The 20,598-nt window shown below is 44.3% G+C and overlaps 1 protein-coding gene across 1 annotated transcript in view; it reads left to right on the top strand.

Moving 5' to 3' along the window:
* Positions 1-3,305: 3,305 nt before the first annotated feature.
* TSHZ3 (teashirt zinc finger homeobox 3) overlaps positions 3,306-20,598 on the top strand; it is a gene marked incomplete at both ends in the record, with an annotated part of 88,917 nt that continues 71,624 nt past the window's right edge. The window contains one exon of the mRNA XM_081335515.1: positions 3,306-3,345. Coding sequence (XP_081191641.1) covers positions 3,306-3,345 — 40 coding nt within the window. The remainder of the gene's footprint in view (positions 3,346-20,598) is intronic.

The raw sequence follows: 20,598 nt of genomic DNA, 5'->3' as shown, positions 1-20,598 counted from the left end.
CTTGATTTGGTTTTGTGTTTGTTTGCTTTTTTAAAAAAAGAAAAAAAGAAAAAAAAGTACGTTGTTGCCTGCGTTTGGCTGAAGGAGGAGGAAAGATCAAACTAGCGCGCGTTCTTCTTTGGCCGTGGACTACATTTAGCCCCTCTTCTCTTGATTTCTTTCTTTCTTTCCTTCCCCCCCCCACTCCTCTCCTCTTCCCTTCTCCCCGCTGTTTTAAAGATTACTGGGGGGAAGAGATGAGCAGGGCAACGTGAAACTCAGGAGGTGGAGACGCGATCCCCAAGCTGCGTTTGTCGGCTGCAAATAATAATTATAATAATAATAAAAAAAATCCGATTCCGAGCCGGAAATCTTGGCTGGGCAGCGGCGACCGGTTGAAAATCTCCCACCAGCTTTAAGGCGCGCACTGGTAAGTGATGCTGGGGGCGGGGGGGGGGAGAAGAGAGAGAGAGAGAGAGAGAGAGACAGACAGAGAGAGAGAGAGAGAGAGAGAGAGAGAGAGAGACAGAGACAGAGACAGAGAGAGACAGAGACAGAGAGAGAGAGACAGAGACAGAGAGAGAGAGACAGAGAGAGAGACAGAGAGAGAGAGAGAGAGAAAGTGGGTGTGATCCCCCACCCCTCGCTGAATGCCTGGAGGCTTTGGGTCTTCCGGAAGTCGCTCGGTGCGTTTTGCAGCACACAAAGTGCCATTAAGAGTAGTTCGCGGCTCTTGGTGTCTCGAGCTCCCCCCCCCCCCGCTTAGCAAAACGGCATGTCCCCAGCCGCCCCTACCCAATGCGGAAGGTTTCTTTGGGGACAAGTGAAGGAATTTACCTTGTCGCTTAAAAAGGAAGATTCCTCCCCACCCCCATCCCCTTCTCAAGTTAGTGCAGGCTCCCGAATTCTCGGGTGGAGAAGATGTATTGGGAGTTGCTGTCAGTGGGGAAGATGACTTATAGGGCAAAGGAAAGACCCCCCCCACACACACCACCACCACCACCCTTTCCCGTCTGGCGGACTGGAACTTACCCGCTTTCACCCCCCCCCAAAAAAAAAAAAGTTGGAGTCCGCGGGACTGTTCCCGTCCCCTTTAAAAGGCTTCCTTTTAAAGGAAGAGAGAAAAGTTCCAGAAGGGAGTCGCGGGGCGGTGGGGGTGCAGGTGGCGCTTTCGCTGGGCCTGTTCTATCTACGTGCAAAGCAATCCACCTCCCCCCCCACCCTCCCCCCCCCGTGGCACTGGCAAGCGGATGGTTTCTGTCCCGGCTCCCGTTTGATTTTGACAGATCGGCTGTCAAGAGCCGAACTGGGTGGAAGTCCGCGGCAGGATTTGGCAGAGGGGAAAAAAAAGCTTTACTGAAATCTTTTTTGGGGGGTGGGGGGTGGGGAAGTGTTGCAGGAACGTCTCTTTCCTTGTTGAAGGAGGGAGCGCCGCTTCTTTCAATTGGGGGAAGTAGTATTTTCCCCCCACCCCTACCCCCCCCCCCATCGTGGAAAAGGGGCGCTCCGAGCATCTCCGGAGGCCGAGGATGAAGGGCGCTTTCCCGGAGACGTTTCTATGCCTCCTCCCGCCCCCCCGCCCCCAATTGCAAGAGAGAAGCAGGGAGCGGCATTTTCGGGAAAGGGAAAGCGGCCCTTTTTTTTCTTTTTCTTTTTCAACTTCTCGGGCGGCTCCTCCCCGAGCGAGACCCCCAACTGGCGCGATCGTTTCCCCGCGAAGGGGGTAGACGCGGGTCAGACGAAACCCCGGAGGGGTCCCAAACTGAGTTTGCCGCCGCCTGCCCTTCTCCTCTCTCCCCTTCCCTCCCTCCCTCCCTCCCGGCTTCCACGATCGCGACTGGGGGGGGGGCGGCGAGCGGAGCCGCAAAGTTTGGGTCTCACCTGCAGAGAAGGGGCTCGGAGCGGGGGCGCGGGGGTGGGGGGTGGTGGAGCGGCGGGCTTGTCCTCCTCGGCCATTCCGGGGCTCCCTAAGCGAGACCCCCTCTTCTCGCGGATGGGGCGAGCCCACCCCCTCCTTCAGATGCTGCAGAAGTGCAGACCTCGCTTTCCGGGGAAAACCTCTCCCTCCTTTGCGGGAAGGGCGCGCGCGGGAGCGGACGGGGTGGGCTGGGGTGGGGTGGAAGCATGAAAAAAAAAACACACACACACATACACAACTTCCTTGGTTCCCAGCCCCGGGGAGCGTGTGGGGAAGGGGTGGGAGGGAGGGAGGAGGCGTCCAGAATGGCGCTAGGTTGGCGCGGGGAGTTGCTGGCGGAAGAGCCCCGCCCGCCCGCCTGCCTGGCCCCTCCTCCTTTTCCCGGCTCTGAACTTGGGGAGGGGGATCCGGATGCCCCTCTGCCGCCTGGCCCGCCCCCCCCCTCCACCTTCCCACTGCCTCCCCCTCCTCCCCCGGGCGCTCCCGGGCGGCTGCCGGGCGAGCTGCAAAGAGGGAAGGCGCGGCGGCACCAGCAGCAGCACCAGCAGCGGCGGCGGCGGCGGTGGCGGTGGCGCCCGGCTTCTCGCGCTTCCCTTCCAGCCGGGAGTCTCACGCCGCGCTGCTCTCTTTTCCCTTCCAGCCCTGCCTGTTGCCGGAGCCGCCAGCGCCGAAGTGGGGGTGTGTGTGGAAGAGACCAGCCGCCGGCCCCCCTCCAGCCTTGCCAGGGAAGCGGTGCCACCGCCGCGGCCACGACGCCTGGGGCTTCTGGAGCGCTGCAGCCGAGCGCCGAGAGGGCCAGGGCGAAGAGGAAGCGCGCCCGGGGACAAGCGCCGAGCGGATGCCGTGAGGGCTCCCGAGAGCCGGAGGAGGCCCGAGAGGAACGGGGAGGGTTCCCTCCCCAGCCCTCCCGCTCGTCGGGGGGCTTCTCCGCCTCCTCCTGGCCGCGGGGCGACCTGTCAAACTCGGCCGTCCCGCTCGCAGCAGCAGAAGCAGCCGCCGCCGCCGCCGCCGCCGCTTGCAGCAGCCCCCGCAGCCTCGCCGCCGCCGCCGCCGCCGCCGCGATCGGGGCAGTCCTTGCGCCCTGCTTTCGCGGCTTGCCTCCGCCTCCGTCTCCTCCTCTTCCACCCCAGCGTGCATGCCCGGCGGCGGCGGCGGCAGCAGCAGCAGCAGAGCAACAACAACAACAACAACAACAACAACAACAACAACAAAGCAACAACCGCAGCAGCAGCAGCAGCAAGAGCCCCGGCAACCTCGCAGCCCAGCCTGGAGTGGCTCCAGCGGGCTGGGGAGGGGGGTGGGTGGGTGGGCGCCCTGAAGCCCGTCGCCTTGCCAGCCCTGCCAGCCCGGAGACGCCGCCAGCCTCCCCGTCTCCTCCAGGCGCTGCCGGCGGACGCGGCCAGGCAAGATGCCCAGGAGGAAACAGCAAGCGCCTCGGCGCGCAGCAGGTACGAGAAACGGACTCGTCGGGCGCTTCGGCTTTGGAGGGAGGGAGACGGTGCCCTTCTCTCCTCCTCCTCCCCCTGCCCCGGCTCCCTTTGGGAAGAAGGGAATCTGGAGCCGGAGAAGCACCTCCGCTCTTCCTCCTGGCACGGTCTTCTCACCCCCCCACCCCTCCCCCCCCCCCCGCTTTCTTCTCCTCTTCTTTACTGGCTTTTTTCGTTTTAGAGGGAGGGAAGGCAGGGGACGGAGTGGGGCTCCTAGGAAAGACACCCCCCCTCCTCCTGTTTGGAGTTCTTTGCGGGACTTTGGATTTTAAGGGGAAGCCTTTTGGCTCCAGATCTTTACAGTCCCCCCTATCCCCTCCACGTGGGCTTCCCAGGGTCCTTCTCCCCCCCCCACCCCCAATCCTGCAAAGAAAGGATGGTGGAGCTATTTGGCTTGTCCTCTTCTGCCAGTGGAGGTTTGGGGGGGTGGAGGGGTGGGGTGGGGTGAGGGTGTGCATTCCTCCGTTCAAGTTTTTTTTCCCTGGTTCTTTCTTAAGGGATAAGGGTGGGCTGAAGGACAGCAGCAGCACAGGACCATCCCCATCCTTTTCCTTTCCAAGAGTGAGGCGTTAACAGGAAATGAGAGCAAAAAGATCCTGTGTTTTGTCAGATGATGACAGGCAATACTTGCTTTTTTTTTGCATTTCCTTTTATACTTCCAGAATTTTATTGTTTTTTTCTTCTTCCTTTGTTCCCCCTCCCATCACACAACTTAACACTTTTTGGGGCTATATTGGCCAAACCTGAGATTAAAAGTGTCAGAGCTATGATTCTAGACCCCCTTCCTTTGCAGCTTTCCTTCCTTCCTTCCTTCCTTCCTTCCTTCCTTCCTTCCTTCCTTCCTTCCTTCCTTCCTTCCTCCCTCCCTCCCTCCCTCCCTCCCTCTCCCTCCCTCCCTCCCTCCCTCCCACCCTTCCTTCCTTCCTTCCTTCCTTCCTTCCTTCCTTCCTTCCTTCCCCTCTTTTCAAAAGCAAAGTACATTTTATTGGCAGTCATCTGTAACTCAGGTGGGCCACAATAGCATCTATGACACCAATTCATTGGCCTGTTTGCCCTCCTGGATTTGATGGGCTGATTGAGGGTTGATCTCCTGTTTGCTTTTCATTCATTCCCCATAAACCTCGAGAAACCACTTGCCATGGTAACAGTGACTCCATATGACGTCAGACGTGTGGCCTTTGAAGCAGGGTCAGTATAACTTTTGTGGGGGCGGTGGGGGTTCACCTCTGCCACACAGAGTGTGTTGTGGGCCTCAGGTTTTACAAGGAGTTGGGCTAACAAGAGGATGGTCTTGGGGGTGGGGAGGACTCCTAGTTCTTGCCATATTTTACAGTATCTTCTAGGAAGTATCTTGACCTGCAAGAATGCAACTTAGGGAGGTTTTTGCTGGTGGCAATTTTTAAGAAATTATTTGTATATCTAATAGGGCCAGGACTTCACCATCATAACTTATTTCTCCCCAGATCAGGTTTCTGTTTATTTCCCCCTTAGCCTCTCCCCCCCCCCCAAAGGAAGAGACTTCTCCTCTCACTCCCACCCCCCCACCCCCTCGATTGAGCGTTATTTAAACATCTGGAAAGTTTAGAAGTTTTCCTGTATAGTGTGTGAAAAGAGATGCACACTCATACACATTTCATCATGAAAATACTTTCTGGATGAATGTGAGTTTTGCTTTGAAACAGGTTTGCAATTCCATTTTATGAAATGGAATTTTACTTTTTTTTTAAAAAAAATACCATTTTGCTACAACAAAAAGGCCATCTTGCAAAGTGTGGGCCATTTCGAGATGGAATTAGATCTTATTCTTCAGGTTGAACTAACTGTGAAAGTCACACTAAACAGGAACACAAAGTTTCTAGTCCATAGGCTTTGAGGTTGGAGCGAGTGGGGATGGTGTGATGATTGTGTTATACCTCGGGGTATGGATGGATGTGTGGTTTGCTTGTGACAATTTATTTTCTCTTTTTCTTTTCAATCCAGAACTGGGTATGAGTCAGTTCTGTGTGTGCCTTATTGGGAAAAAGTATATTTTTCTTTAGAGGGCGGGTAGGCTAAATAAAATGCAAGCCTGTTTTGCCAACATGCTAAATTACTTTAAAACAATGATCAAATCTAGCCTGGAGCCTTTCTTTTCTTGTTCAGATGTCCTAAAAGAGTGCATATATATATGCATATATATATGTATATATATATATGTGCATATATATATGTATATATATATATATATATATATCCCGAATGACCAAAGATCTACATACAAACACCCGCGAAAACATCAGAAAAGAAATATATATATATATATCTGTCTTTATATTTCTATAAACCAAATATCTTGACTTAGTGAAAAAAATTCATTTGCTAAAAAAAAGAGAGAGAAAAAAATATAGGTAGCTTTAATAGGAAATAGAAGAAACAGACCTTCTCTATCAAGACTTTGTTTCATATTTGATTTAATTGTCTCTCTCCTGACGGACACATTTATCAATAGCTTAATGGTCAATCCGATGTTGGCAGAGTGAATGCTTTCATTCTTTCTCCTACATTTGGTTTGCTTTTCCTTGATCAAAATAATGCCTTTGGTTGATGGTCCTACGGAGTGCTGGAGAGAAGACACGGAAACTCTGCTTATTTAGAGGAGGGGAAGTACAGCTGCTACTGGGAAGCAGAAATGAGCGTGGAGTTAATGGTGTTCACTAATATCAATATACTGCAAACTACGTCTGTACACAGACTCACCCCCCCACACACACAGATACCCACTCACACCTATATTTGATTTCATAGCTGAAAGTTGTAAAATTCACATCTGCTCTTGAGGTGCATTTGAAGGGATGACAATTTTTTCCCCTTTGTAGTGATAGAGCAAATAATGTGTGAGTATGTGGGTTTACATGTGTCAGAGAAAAAGCAAAATTTACTGTTTTGTAGAGATAATGTGTGTGTGTGTCTGTGTGTATAGGGTTTACATGGGTCGGAGAGAAAGCACATACAAACACACCCAGATGTTCATGTTGATTCATCCTTCAGGAAATTCAGACTTCCAGCAAGCTGGAAAAATATTCTTGGAAATATCTATTCATCTACCTTCCTACCCGTCTACCCCATTCTCTGTCTCTTTCTCTCTCGATCTCCTCCTCCTCCTCCTCCAAATGGAAAAGTCCATCAGCCATAAAAGAAAAGAAAAGAAAAGAAAAAGCAAAGTTGTTTTGCTAGCTTCATTAGTGTTCACCTAATTAGCTGTAAACCTGATGGATTCCTGACAGCTTTAATGATTGGAGATGACAAGCTCCACGCAGTGTCATCCAGCGGAATTAGGTTTGGAACTAGTTTGATGTAATCAAGTTGATATTACACAGTCCTGGTTGCCTTTAGTTGTGCATTAACTCAATTTTCTGCTGCAGGTGACAAATGGGTTTTGGTACCTGGATAATCATGTCATAGGAATTAGGGCCCTCATAATGGTCTGGAGTAGAATAACAACAACAAAGCACTCCTGGCTGCACGGCAAGCTTGCTGTGCACAGCACAGGCAGGTGTGCAATTTTGTGTGTGTGTGTTTTTGGCTTCGAGGATTCACACTACAAGGGAGAAGACTGAATCTGTCCCCAAAGACTCAGGAATCGGGGAAAAGAAGGCGGTGGGTTTGTTGGCTTTAGGTCTGGAATGACAGACTGGTAGATAAGGAGAAGCTGAGAAAGAAGTGCCCGGTGGATTTGAGAAGTTGGGTTAAAGGATGGTGTACGTTGAAAGAAGGTGTAGAATAACAGGCTCCTGTTTAGGAAAGCTGAGGATCTTACGTGAATCAGCGACAATCAGGATAATCAGCTTAAAATGACACCTGTTCACATATTTCTTAAAATATAAAACACTGTCTTTTTGGATGGTGGGAGGAGGTGTGCTTGTGATCATATTTTGGGGAGAAAATAAAATAAATGATGTTTCTGCTCCCGAGACGTAACTGGAAAAGAGGCCTGTTTTTGCACTGTTAAGGTGCATCCTCGCTTTGATCCTCTTCCAGGGATTTGGGGGGAAAGGTGCTGAGATTAAAAGAGTCAAGGTATGAATCTAGAGAATGTAAAATGAGAGATCCCACCTGAGGCTTAACAAAATGAAAAACAATGTTTGATGCTTGGCAAAACACAACTTTGCCTTGGACAGCAACTGTCTGTGACTTGCACTGTATCCTGGGCTGAGATGTCTTCTCCAGAATTGTGTGTGTGGTGTTGTATGGGTGTGTGTTTAGTAAAACCTTGAAAGTGACTTTTTCACTTTGGGCCACAAAAGGTGGAGAAATGGGATGTTTGTTTGTTTTTTCTGCCTTCCCCTATTCCTTTCTTCTGTATTTTGGTTTTTAACAGCCTTGAACCACTTTGGTGATCTTACATCACAGTGCAGTTGGCAACTTCTCAGAGGCACAAAGTGGGATGTGAATGAATGCAACATAGCTCGCCTGAGCTTGTATTTTATAAGTAGCTTTGTGCCAGCGGTTTTGAGCAGCAAAAGATAAGAAGCAAAACAATTTGCTTTCTCTTAATTTCAGATCCTTTCCTTTGCAGCTTGACCTGCTACCTACCTTCCTTCCTTCCTTCCTTCCTTCCTTCCTTCCTTCCTTCCTTCCTTCCTTCCTTCCTTCCTTCCTTCCTTCCTTCCTTCCTTCCTATCTTCCTTCCCTCCTTCCCTCCTTCCTTCCTTCCCTCCTTCCCTCCTTTCTTCCCAGCAGGAAGCTGACAAAACAATTAGTTATGGTTTCCTTTTGCTTATTCCGCCTTCCCCCCACCCCATTGCAAAGTATGAAGAACAATTGTAAAAAGAAAAGCAAAAGCAAAGCAAAAAGGTGGTAGTGGGCATGGAGTGTGATTCCTCCCCTCCCCGAAGCAATCCTAATTCCATTGAAAAGCTGGTTGGAAAAGAGAATTTTCTGGAATCAGCTGCTAGGACTCCTATTAGCTTGACAGCTGTCAATTAGCTCTTCAGTGTTCTCCTGGGCCACTAGTTTATTGCGTGCAGTTGATGTTGTCATTTTCTTCTCCGTTTTGCCTTGAGCGCTGTGATGAGCTGGAGTGAAATAGTCAATAACTGATGTATCAGCAGTTATTTCTTACATTGGCTCGCGAGTCTGCATTTTGCCCCCTCCCCCCCCCGTTTTTAAACCTATACTAAAAATTGTTTTGTAAAGTGATTAGAATGAATTGTGACTGCTGCAGGGTTATGGGAAATGCGGTCTATTGCTAGGTGTGTGTGTGATGCGAGTAGCAAGATTAGCTTCAGTTTTCCCTGTTTGTCAAGGCTGCTTCTGTGATCAGGGAGAAGGTATGAAAAGCGAAATGCTGTCTGTGACTTCAGGATCCTTTTCAGAGCAAAGCAAATTGGGGAGGGTGTGAGCTTGCACAGTTGTGTGTACAAATGGGTTAATACAAGTGTGAATAAACAAAGACATTATTTGCACCTTGGACAGAGATAGAGAACCTATCCTGTATATTCCAAGCTGTGGGCATCCCTCTCATTGCTTTATGTCCTGGCCATTTAGAAGGCAATCTGTCTGCAGATTTTATTTACAGTTGGAATGGATCTCCCAGATTCTTAATATTAGGCAAAAAATAGCTACCCTCTTTGAGGGCAACATTACTGTGAATTAGGCAGATATGCCTATAAACCGTAGCTATTTAAAAATCACATATTCTTAACATGATTTTCGAAATCATTAAGTATTAGATATAAAAACAGCCACTTCCGATATTAAACTCTAGGAATCCTTTTTTTTTTTAGTGACACTCCCAAATTATGATCTATTGGTTGAAATATATTTTCTTAAGAAGAATCTGAAGGCGAATGCAATATATGGCATTTAATAATAGTGATATAGACTGGTTCATCTAGACAGATAATATGCAGTTGTAATTAGAGGGGATAGACAGGCATTCATTTTTAAATTCTTCGACACATGCATAAAATTGTCATCTTATCTTATTCTATGACTATTTTATGTTAGCTTGATAAAGTGTCCTGATACATGCACTTAAATGTCTCTAAGCCTTTCTTTTTTAAAAAACCCAGACAGATTAATTCTAGTTTCCAGCATTTGCAGACTCATTAAATTAATTTCCTAAATCTGACTAAACAGAGAATGTCTTGTATTTCAGTAACACATAACAAGAGGGAGGGAACGCATCATTTGATTAGGCTGTTCTTGTTTTAAAAGATTAAAGAAAAGATTTAGAAAGAAAAAGCAATGGCTTGAATGCTTTGCATGTATAAGACTATGAATTATAATTTGGATGATTTTTGAGGAAGACATAATGGTTTATCTCAAAAATAAAAATTCAGAGTTAAGGATTTCCTTCCTTCCTTCCTTCCTTCCTTCCTTCCTTCCTTCCTTCCTTCCTTCCTTCCTTCCTTCCTTCCTTCCTTCCTTCCTTCCTTCCTTCCTTCCTTCCTCTCTCCCTCCCTCCCTCCCTGAGACTAACACATAAGAACAAAATTAATCAAGATACTTCTGAGTATTTGCCAGTTTTCTAGCACCACATAAGTTTCATTACCAATAATGGACTTGAAGAATAATTTAGTTTTTCATGTTATCAGTTGTCTTCCTAACTGATCTCTGCTCTTTTCTTTTGGTCTACAACAATATATTTTAGATGTTTAGTTTCTTGGTAGAGTGTGTCATATTTCCCAGCTCAACTTTCAGCCAGTAAAAATCTAGCTGGACTTCTTCGAACAATGCTATCGTTTTTTACATTTAAAAAAATCCACTTATTTTTGTATCTCAGGTCAGATTTGAAATTATAGCATCTTCTTAACAAGGCTGGTGGTCAGATTGAGAGGTCAAAAGGGCAGCTGTGTAGCTTGTATTGGAGAATTGGGAAGGCAGGTGGAAAGCCTTGTCTGAACTCTGGACCAGCATAATATGTTTTGTTAAGAAGAAAAAAAATGATATTGTTTTACATTTTAAGATGACTGGGATGCATTAATATTCAGTATTGCATTTTCATCATTAAACTGGGTCCAATATCCCACCCTCTCGTGTGCTCTTTGTAGAATTCAGGTTGCATAAAACAGGCCATTTTTTTAATGAACAATTTAATGTAAATGGGATCTGAATTTAAATTAATATTAATGAAGCTCTGAGTGAATTTATTTTGCATACACAAAGAATTGTGACTCTTTCACCCATATACTCTTGTGTCTGTATTTAGAAGCAGGTTTTGATAGGAAGGCTGGTTAGGTTTTGTTTTTTTTCTTTTTAAAATCTTTTATTCTTTTGTTTACAGGGCACGATTACAAATGTTCTGTAAATGTTTTAATACCTTTGTCTCCTTCTTAGAGGAGCATTAGGCAGAATATCCCTTTGCAAACCTGAGCATTGTTTTTTTAAAAAAAATATCTCCATTTTTAGTAACTCTTGTGGCTCTTTCTTGTTCTAATTTTGACTTTAGTTCCACCCTGATTCCTTGAAAGATTGCCTTGAATATTAGTTAGTTAGCGGAGTGTAGATGTTTCCTCCTTATCTAATATATTATGTATCCTGGGATGATAGGAGGTTTCATAATTAATTCTGTTAAATATAATTGCTGTAATCACTTTGATGCTACACATAATAAAAGTGGATGTAGTAAGCATGTAAAAAAATATAAACACTTTTAACACTTTTGAATCAAGGTCATAAAGCCGTGCTGTTTGAATTTCGTTTAACCTTCCCTTAGTCAGTGCAGCATCTTTTATCATCTCCATGCAAACAAGTGGATGTTTCTAAAAATGAAGAAAGTCTTCCACTTCGAATATTTCAACCCATTTCTTCTACCCCAGGGCTGGCCTTGCAGAAGATAGGACACTACCAACCGAATAACCAAATGGGTTATTGTGAAGTAGTTATAAACAAAATGGAAATGGAACCTGTGTTATGCCTGGGAGTGAGGCATGATGGGAAATTCAGACCTATGCTTCGGTTCTCTCTGAAGCCCTTCCCACATCCTACATTTAGTTAAAAAGAGTGGATGGCATCCCAGACAGACAAGAGACACATGTTAATGTTAAACTCCCTTCCACTCTTTTTAATGAGCGGTGAATATTTCTTTGGAAATACTGTTGTCCACGGAAAGGAAATGGAAACATGTACATGAAGATCCTGGATTCTGAGCGAAAGATGTTTAATGAGTCCGTTGTTCTTAATTAGTTGCACACCATGCTTAATGCTGCAAAGGTCACTTGATTTTACGATCTCCCCTCAAATGTGACTTTGTAAGTTTCGCCTCCATTTATATTTTACAGCCTCGACGAGGAGAGAGGTGAGACGTGGAAAGGAGGGATTGGTCTGCCAGTTGTAGGATGATGGGTTGGGCCCAACACAGGATGTACGGGTGCCTTTGGGCATGCTGGGCGAATTTAACTTCTGAAAGCTGAACAAACAAAATCCTGGCCATCCTGTTAGCGAATTGTTCTCAAGCGAAGGACAGGGGACTGGTTTTTTTTTGTTTTTGAAGTATCTCTGGGCTTTGTGCCCATGAGTCCTTTTTCTTGCTAGGTCAACCTTGCTGTCTGAGGGCCAAATCTCAGCAGGCGTCTCCGGCAGGCTTGGCGAGAGCAGCTGAGACTGGCAGCCATCACTCATGCCTCCGTGACACCGAGTCTGTTTTTGATGGCAGAGAATGATAAAAAGGCCTGGAACTATACTGCCCCTGTAATCAGGGCCAGCGCTGATATCCGTTTCAACTCTGACAGCTTCTTCCTTTTCTATTTTCACCGCCAAGACTGTCTCAACTCCTTTTTTTTTTTAACTCCCTTTTCTTTCTTTCTTTCTTGTTTCATGTACTTGATCATTCTCAGATGCTGGGAATGAGTCTGTTTCTTTCTTTCCCTTCTTCTTTTTCTTCCCAAGCCCCCACCGGAAAGGGAGGGGAATTCTGAATGCTCCTTTTGGGGCTGGGCAGGTGTGAGGAGGAATATATATATATATATATATATATATATATATATATATATATATATATATATATATATATATATATATATATATATATATATATATATGCTGTGAGCCTGTTGCTAATTAATGTTCCTCCATAAGATTCTGTCGGAGTTGAGTAATGTTTTTGATCTTTATGCCTGATAACTGCATACTTAATGAGATTTCAAAGCTGTGAGTGCAGCTCGTACAATTATTGACAGATGCCTTTTCTTTGCCATTGGGTTCAGCATCATAAATCCTCTTGCGGTAATGAGGTTCAGAAGTGCCACCCTGCCAGTGAGCTAATGAAAGGGGGGGGAGGGAGGGAGGGAGGGAGGGAAGGGAAAGGAAGAGGAAAGGAGGGGAGAAAGGAAGGAGGGAGGGAAGGTGGGTGGGAGAGAAAGGAACGTGTGCCTGACACATTCCCCCCCCCCCCTTTTAAAATTTACTGTGCTGGTGTCAAGCTGTGGGACAATTACTTCAAACATGCTAATTTTTATCCTGCTTTCAATGTCAGGCTTGCTTGTGGTCTCTGCATTGCACTCTCTCCCTGCACAGCCCCTTTTCCTCCTCCCCCCCCCCACATTGCCTCTCCCTAATAATAAATAAAAATCACATTTAACATTTTTTAGCATGGATCATAACTGTCAAGGACTTTGATAGATGCATGTTCTTTAATCTCTCTCTCTTTCTCTCGCTCTCTCTCTCCTTTCAGTTTTTTTGGGGGAGGGGGCAGTTTCCCTTCAGCAGTTGGACTGCCCCCTCCCCCCTTTGGGTGTGAGGAGAGAAAGCATGGAGAGGATTAAAAAAAAAAAACCCAACCCAAATCCTTGAAGGAAGAGGAAGGGAATGCACAAACTCCACGGGCCTCTTGTCAGTTTGTCCTCCCCCGAACCACTTGAAACATCGTAGATTTCATTTTAGACTTGAGGAACGAAATCCTGGTGGAGAAGCCTTTCGCTGTGCCAAAGACTCGATTTCCGTTTCAGCAGAGCTATATATCACTGACCCACCCTTCCCTTGTGACAGAATGACAGGTGTCATTTATCAAACGCAGCCTGCCAAACAGCAGGGAGGGGGTGTGGGTTTCGGGGAAAAGGAGGGGAGAGAGCCGGATGCAAAATCCCAGGGAATTCTTGGGGAGGGGGTGTTGTTGTTGTCTAGCTCCTTTCAAACCGGCTTCTTAGAATGGGGAGGCTTTGAGGACAGATAGATGCCCTCTCTTGGCCCCCCAAAAAACCTTGATGGTTTGGCCTGCTGAGTCCTAAGTTTGAGGTCAAACTTCTAACCACTCCTCTTTTTTGCTTTGGGGGGTGGACTTCTCGGTGAAAGGAGAAAGGGTACCATCGACAGGCATCATTCAAAGAGCTGGAGGTTGTGTAAATGAATCTAGGCAAACTCTGTGTCACTTGATTCAGACATACATGATTTGAAGATGGATGTTCTTTAAAAAGAGATTGATGGTGGATAAGCAAGAGTGTGGCGCCATTTATCATTTTGAATATTATTTAGACTTACCGCAGAAAGCTGTAACTTGAGAGTCAGAGGAGCTGGGGCACCAAGAGGTCTACATGTCCACATTTTTGATGGATGGACTCTTTACCCCCCCCTCTCATTTCCCCCTTCTCTGCTCAGCTGCACTTTTTCTCTTATTGTTTGTTACCAGATACCACCAGTCGATTGTTGAACAGGAGTCCTTAATCTTGTTTTTAAGGGACCAGACAATTTGTAGGTATGGAAAACAAAGGGCTCATGATAAGAATCTTGGATTGTAATAATTAGGTAAACAGGTAAAGAATAGAAACAGAGTCACTGCTTGTACTATTTTGTACCTGGTGAACTGTAAAGTAGAGAGAAGTCTTTAACAGAGGGCTGAGGAATTTCAAGAGAAGCCCAGCCTTGTTTGAGTAGAACAAATGAAATTTCTCCGGGATGGCCTGGAAAACAGAGTGAGCCTACGAAAGTGAAGGTTAGCCGAGTAACAGGGAAATCACTCTTGGCCAACATACATATCTGTTGTGTGTCAAAACATTTGAACACAAACCAGAATGGAATGCCAAATAAGACAGTCTTCTCCATTTTGAAATCTAGTGTTAAAATAATCAGGGGTTTTTTTTTGTATTTAAGCTTTGTCCAGCTTAATGTCCACCCAAACCTGGATCTCTTTGTGATTGTCTCAAGTAATTTCATATTTTTGGCACTGTTCGTGGGATGCTCTATTGTTGTTGTTGTTTTTCCCTTTGCGCACCCTATTACCATTTTTAGGAAAGTGAAGCCTTAGAAACTGGGGGAATTCGGGGTTCGGACTTAGAATGGTAGCTGTTAGAAACATATATCGTATATTCTATTAGAAACGTATCGTATTTACAATTACAATGTATTCAGAATGGAAACAGTGCAATGGTGTGTGCTACCAGAATTAAGAAATCGGTTAAGTATGAAGTAGTCATTTAATCAGATTTGTCTCTCCGAGCTGGCCTTCCCTGATGCGGTATCCATCAGATGTGATAGGATGAGATTGCAGCTCTTAACATTTCCAACTGAGAGTTGCAATTTCAGGAAATCAAGTTCTAACCCAATCCTGTTAGTGATTCTTCAGGGTTGTAGGCAAAACCACAGATCTTTTATTACCTGGTCCCTGGGACTGCATGCAAGCCATCTGCCCTGCTCCTCATCTAGACTTAGCAGGAAAAAGATCTCCAGGACCAGCTTATATATATTATTATCATGTCAATTCTTCTGCGGTTTTATTTTCATGGATGACCTTATGGGACGGTCCTCAAAAACTTCAAATGTGGATCCTGGGTTGTTTGAATACGCTATGGCAAACACTTACCTATAGTTAACTGAATTATTATGGCTTGTTTAATTAGCTTAACATGACACAGTGAAGGCTCAGCTGACTACAGAAACTAAAATACTTTTTTAGTTAGTGTGTGGTTCAACAAGTACTGTGGGCATATTTTTATCATGTTGAAATCTGCATCCATGAGCAGCATTCTTCTTCTGTGATGAATTCCTACATTGATAACAACCTTGACATAGTCCTTCTAGAAAAGCAATGTTCTTTTCCTAGGAATTCTGACTTCTTTTCCTAGGAATTCTGCCTTGTAGGATTTTTGCATTTACAGAGTGCCTGACTAAGCGAATGATAGCTTCTCAACAATTTCTGCAAATAGTTTGAGAATTAGATTCTTTAACCGGTATAACTTCCCTGTATCAGATTTTAGATTCCCGTGTATCAAATTTCAGTGTGAACAACAACAACAACAACAAAACAACAATAAATAAATCAAGTAAGATTTCTAGTACAGTGGCTTGTTTTCAAGGAATCGTGTTTTGCATTATCTAGTGCAAATATGGCACTGAGTCATAAGGATAAAAAAAATAAGAAGAACACCTCCCTTGACTACTGAACTGTCAATTTCAGTTTCATTTTATCTGTTTCCCTATAACCTTGAGTTCTGTTTTGTTACTCCAGAGAATACATTTTAAAGTGAACTCTAAAATCTGCATGTTTTTGTGCCGGCTTTCCCCCAGATTAACAATTTGTTTTCCATTTGGCCCAATGCAGTGCATTTTTGTATTTGCTATTTTCTGTTTGATACGGGGATTTTGTACAGAGCAAATTTCAAAGGAGAATCAAGGTGCAGTTTGTTTACAAGTGTGAAACGCAAAAGGTCTGCATTCCCACTTCTTACCCATCGAGCAGGCTTTCCAGAGAGAAAATCCTTTGATTTGTGCGGTCTTCAGGCAGATGCAGGTGTGTAAATCCATAGATCCATCCAATATAAGTCATTGGCAGAGGCTAAGTACAAACAGCATGAATTCATTCCATGTCTCTGCAGATCAAACAACCCCAAAAGATTCAAAGAAGATTGTGAGTCAGAGAATCAAGGATGGTATTGCTGTCTTCTAGGAATATCCCTCTTTTACCATAAGTTTGTGTGCTAAATTTACTTGGGACATTGTTTTTGGTCTTATGGATACTAGAGAAATGAATGAGAAGTTGTATGTCTATGGAGATTCTCAGCCACTCAGGTTATGGTTGTCCCAAAGGTGCTTCTTCTAAAAGGCAACTGGGATATGTTGGAGAAAGTCCAGTTGCCTTTTGGAAAAAGCACCTTCGGGTGCTTTTGGTTGACAGAAGAAAGTGAGCTACAAAGGGTGTGAAAATATCCAACTTTGCACCAAGCAGAGTGTAGCCCATGCTAACACTTCTCATATCCTCTGTCTGCCATGCCATGTATGAGCTGAGATAATCACCCTGACCTTATGTATATATATATATTTCTTCACAAACTTGGTGTCCTCCAGATAGCTTTGAGACTGCAATGACCATCATTTCTAATCAGCTGGATGTAAAGAGGTAGAATAATCCAAACAGACTAATTCTTATTGAATGCCAGTTGAATTTTTGATTGGGGAAAACGCCCCAGAAAACTGGAAGGGAGGGATGAGTGGGTTAGCATGTCTACCAGCTGTATTCCCAGTGTGTGTTTGTATGTATATATGGGCAAGAGGCAAGGAGGGGAGGGACAATTGATAACATGTACAGCTACTTCTGCTGACTGCCGGCTGCTAGCAGTTTGGCAGTTTGAGTCTCACCCGCTCAAGGTGGACTCAGCCTTCCATCCTTCCGAGGTCGGTAAAATGAGGACCCAGATTGTTGGGGGCAAAGATGCTGACTCTGTAAACTGCTTAGAGCAGGCTGTAAAGCACTGTGAAGCGGTATATAAGTCAAAGTGCCATTGGTATCACATCTTTGCACAAATGGTATGACGTAGATGTCAGATGTCATGGTGACATTGCCTATTTGTACCTCTTCTCAATAATGTCGCAGTACATGTATTGTTATCATAGTAACTTGTTACAGATGTAATCTTGTGTCTTGGTGAGTATGTATATCGATGTATAAGTAAGCAATGCCAGGAGCTGCTATGTATATTATTTATATTCCACTAACATAACATCATACCTTAGGAATGAATTATGTCATTTCTCTAAACAAGTCAATGTTAAGACTGATTAATTAATGAATTAAGATTAATTCTATCACAGAAGGGAAGCTGATATGTGCTTCAGGCTCAGACCAGTACATCTGATCCTTAGAGAAACCTGAAAATGGACATTATTTAATTTGATTAGAACACCTTTCGACCCACACAGTCTCATAACAACAGCATTCTCTCTTTCGCACAGAAGAGATATTTACTGTTTGTTAGGAGACATAAAGTAGAACCCTCAACTGCTGAGGATATTGATATTGTCAAGGTAATTTCAGAAAAGCCAGGCCGTCCTTGCTGGTCCTCCAGATTTGGGGATTTCAATTCTTAGAATTTCCTGCAAGCCTGATGGTTGCTAAGAATTTAGACTGTTGAACTTCCTGTGTCTGAACTGGCAAAGTTCAATGTAAACCAAGATCAGAAAACTCCAGATATGATTCCTTGTTCTTCCTTTCTGCCAAAAAAGCCAACACAGTGCTAGGCTGCATTAACAGAGGGATAGAATCAAGATCAAGTGAAGTACTAATACCACTTTACAATGCTTTGGTAAGGCCACACCTGGAATACTGCATCCAGTTTTGGTCACCACGATGTAAAAAAGATGTCGAGACTCTAGAAAGAGTACAAAGAAGAACAACAAAGATGATTGAGGGACTGGAGGCTAAAACATATAAGGAATGGTTGCTGGAATTGGGTATGTGTAGTTTAACGAAGAGAAAGGTGAGGAGTGACATGATAGCAGTGTTCCAATATCTTAGGGGCTGCCACAAAGAAGAGAGAGTCAAGCTATTCTCCAAAGCACCTGAAAGCAGGACAAGAAGCAATGGATGGAAACTAGTCAAGGAGAGAAGCAACCTAGAACTAAGGAGAAACTTCCTGACAGTTAGAACAATTAACCAGTGGAACAACCTGCCTCCAGAAGTGGTGAATGCTCCAACACTGGAAGTTTTTAAGAAGAGACTGGACAGCCATTTGCCTGAAATGGTATAGGGTTTCCTGCCTAAGCAGGGGGTTGGACTAGATGACCTCCAAGGTCCCTTCCAACTTCTTCTTCTTCTTCTTCTTCTTCTTCTTCTTCTTCTTCTTCTTCTTCTTCTTCTTCTTCTTCTTCTTCTTCTTCTTCTTCTTATTATTATTATTATTATTATTATTATTATTATTATTATTATTATTATTATTATTATTATTATTATTATTATTATTATTATTATTATCTCTTAATAACATGTCTATACATATGAGGAAAATGGTTTCCTTCTTTATTCTTCTTTTTCATTGCTTGAATCTACCTTAGATGGCAGGAGGAAGATTGGGTAGACTTGAAAAGCATCAAACGCGAGGAAAGGCTATCACACAAGCAAGAGAGGGTGGTGGATTTGTGTATACTGGAATCCAAGTAATAAATAAAATACCTTCTTACTGGAAATCCCCCAGACTTTTGCAGTGGGGCTTCACCATTATATTTTGAAGAGTGAATTCTGCTAACTGTCGGCATCATGCATGAATGTTAATAAACCCCAATTGACTGAGAAGCGCCTGAAAATTATATTGTACTTTTCAATCATGTAATTCTAGCTGTGCAATCACAGCTATCAAATGAGAATCAGGAGTACTGCATGGTAGCTACAAGAGTTTCTCAGCTCATACAGTTTCCCCCCCCCCAAATCTTTCTACCGGATTTTTCTTTCTTCAATAGGAATTGCTTGAACTTCCTGCTTTAAACTAACTTAACAGGGACCTATTTTAAAAAACTTGAGCCATTCGTTTTGTAACAGCATTGCATCTTTGAGATTGGGGGGGTCTAGTTATCCCACCTTCCACTCTTTTAATTCTTTTTACATGACTTATATATTCTTATAAGCAATCACACCCTTGTTTAGAGTCGACCAACTTACAAGTTGAATAAATAAATAATATACTAATATTTAATCAGATGCTTCGGCATACTAAGGCTGCATTATTACCGTTCTTAACCCATTTTATTTGTGGAGGCTACCAGGGAGATAGTTGATGGTGCAGGGTTATCGGAATGAGGCTGAAATGTCCTCCCCTTAATCCTTATTTCTAAACTTTAGCCACCTCATTTTGGCAGTGCAATGTGGAGATACTTGAATGGGTATCCCAAAGCCTCACGGGTATCCTGGCTTGTCTTAAGCTTTTCTTCTATTTTTTTGGTATTCAGGTAGAAATCACAGGTGTGGTTAAGGTGCTTGGATTGGAATTTTAAATTCCATTTAAGGTAGCTGTGCTATTTCATTTCCTCCACAAATGTGCTTTCTGGCTTCCTCTTCTGGGAAAGAAGTGTGTGAATGTGTGTGTATGAGAAGAGTAAACGGTTATATATCTACGCATTTCAGAATGTCCTTTTATTAGCAAATACTGTGTAGTCCCTTTATTTTTGTCTGTTCCGTGGCTAGAAATCACAGCTTTTGGCACAGATTTCTTGCCATTGCCGTGGCAGCCTGGATCTGATGAAAATAGTTTTTTTTTCACACACAAAAAAATGAAAAACATTTTTGAGGGAGGGGTCATCATCTTTCCTTCTTTTGTAGTCAAAATCACGTTATTGAACAACGTCCTCAGAGATCTCTCGTTCCTCCCGCCCCCATGTTTATAGCAATGCAGTCCTCAAGAACTTTTAAGATTTTGTGTACGGGTAGTAAGGATTATATATAAAATCATCTGCTCGTCCCAACATCCGGACTCACCTAAAATGGTTTTGATTGATCAAGAGAAAGCATCAGATCTACCCTGGAAAAGATTTTGCCTTGTAAGACAAAAGTTTCTTTCCTATTGGAGTAGATAATACAAAGATGCAGTGGCCATCCCATCCTGTTGTATGTGAACCTCTGTTGCAAGCCGCCATCCAACAGGGACACAGATTGAATCCAGGAAAAGCAGAACTCGTGAACGGCAGAGAGGAAAGAGTGGAATGGTGAATTTCTGGGCTTAATGGAAGAACATTTGAAGTGGAATCAAAGGGCGCTCCACCAGTTCCATTAAAGAAACTTTTTTTTTTTTAAAAAAAGGTTGCTTTATGCCAAAGAGAGACCCCTGTCCATCTCTTGCCAGCTGCCTCTTCCACCTGCACAGTGGCCTGCTCCCTCCAAAAACCTGCGGGGAGAAGAGGCTGAGAAACTTTGAAGGCCCCCCCGCTGGGTTGGCAGGTAATTGAAAGAACACGACACAAATAGCTGAAACAATTGTAAAACACACCTTGATACAAATGGCGTCACTGCCAGCTCCCCTGATTAGAAAACTTTGCTAT

The sequence above is a fragment of the Vipera berus genome (genome assembly GCF_964194415.1).
Source record: "Vipera berus genome assembly, chromosome: 10".
Taxonomy (NCBI): Eukaryota; Metazoa; Chordata; class Lepidosauria; order Squamata; family Viperidae; genus Vipera; species Vipera berus.
The sequence above is the reverse complement of the archived record's forward strand: the minus strand, read 5'-3'. Positions and strand labels throughout refer to the sequence as shown.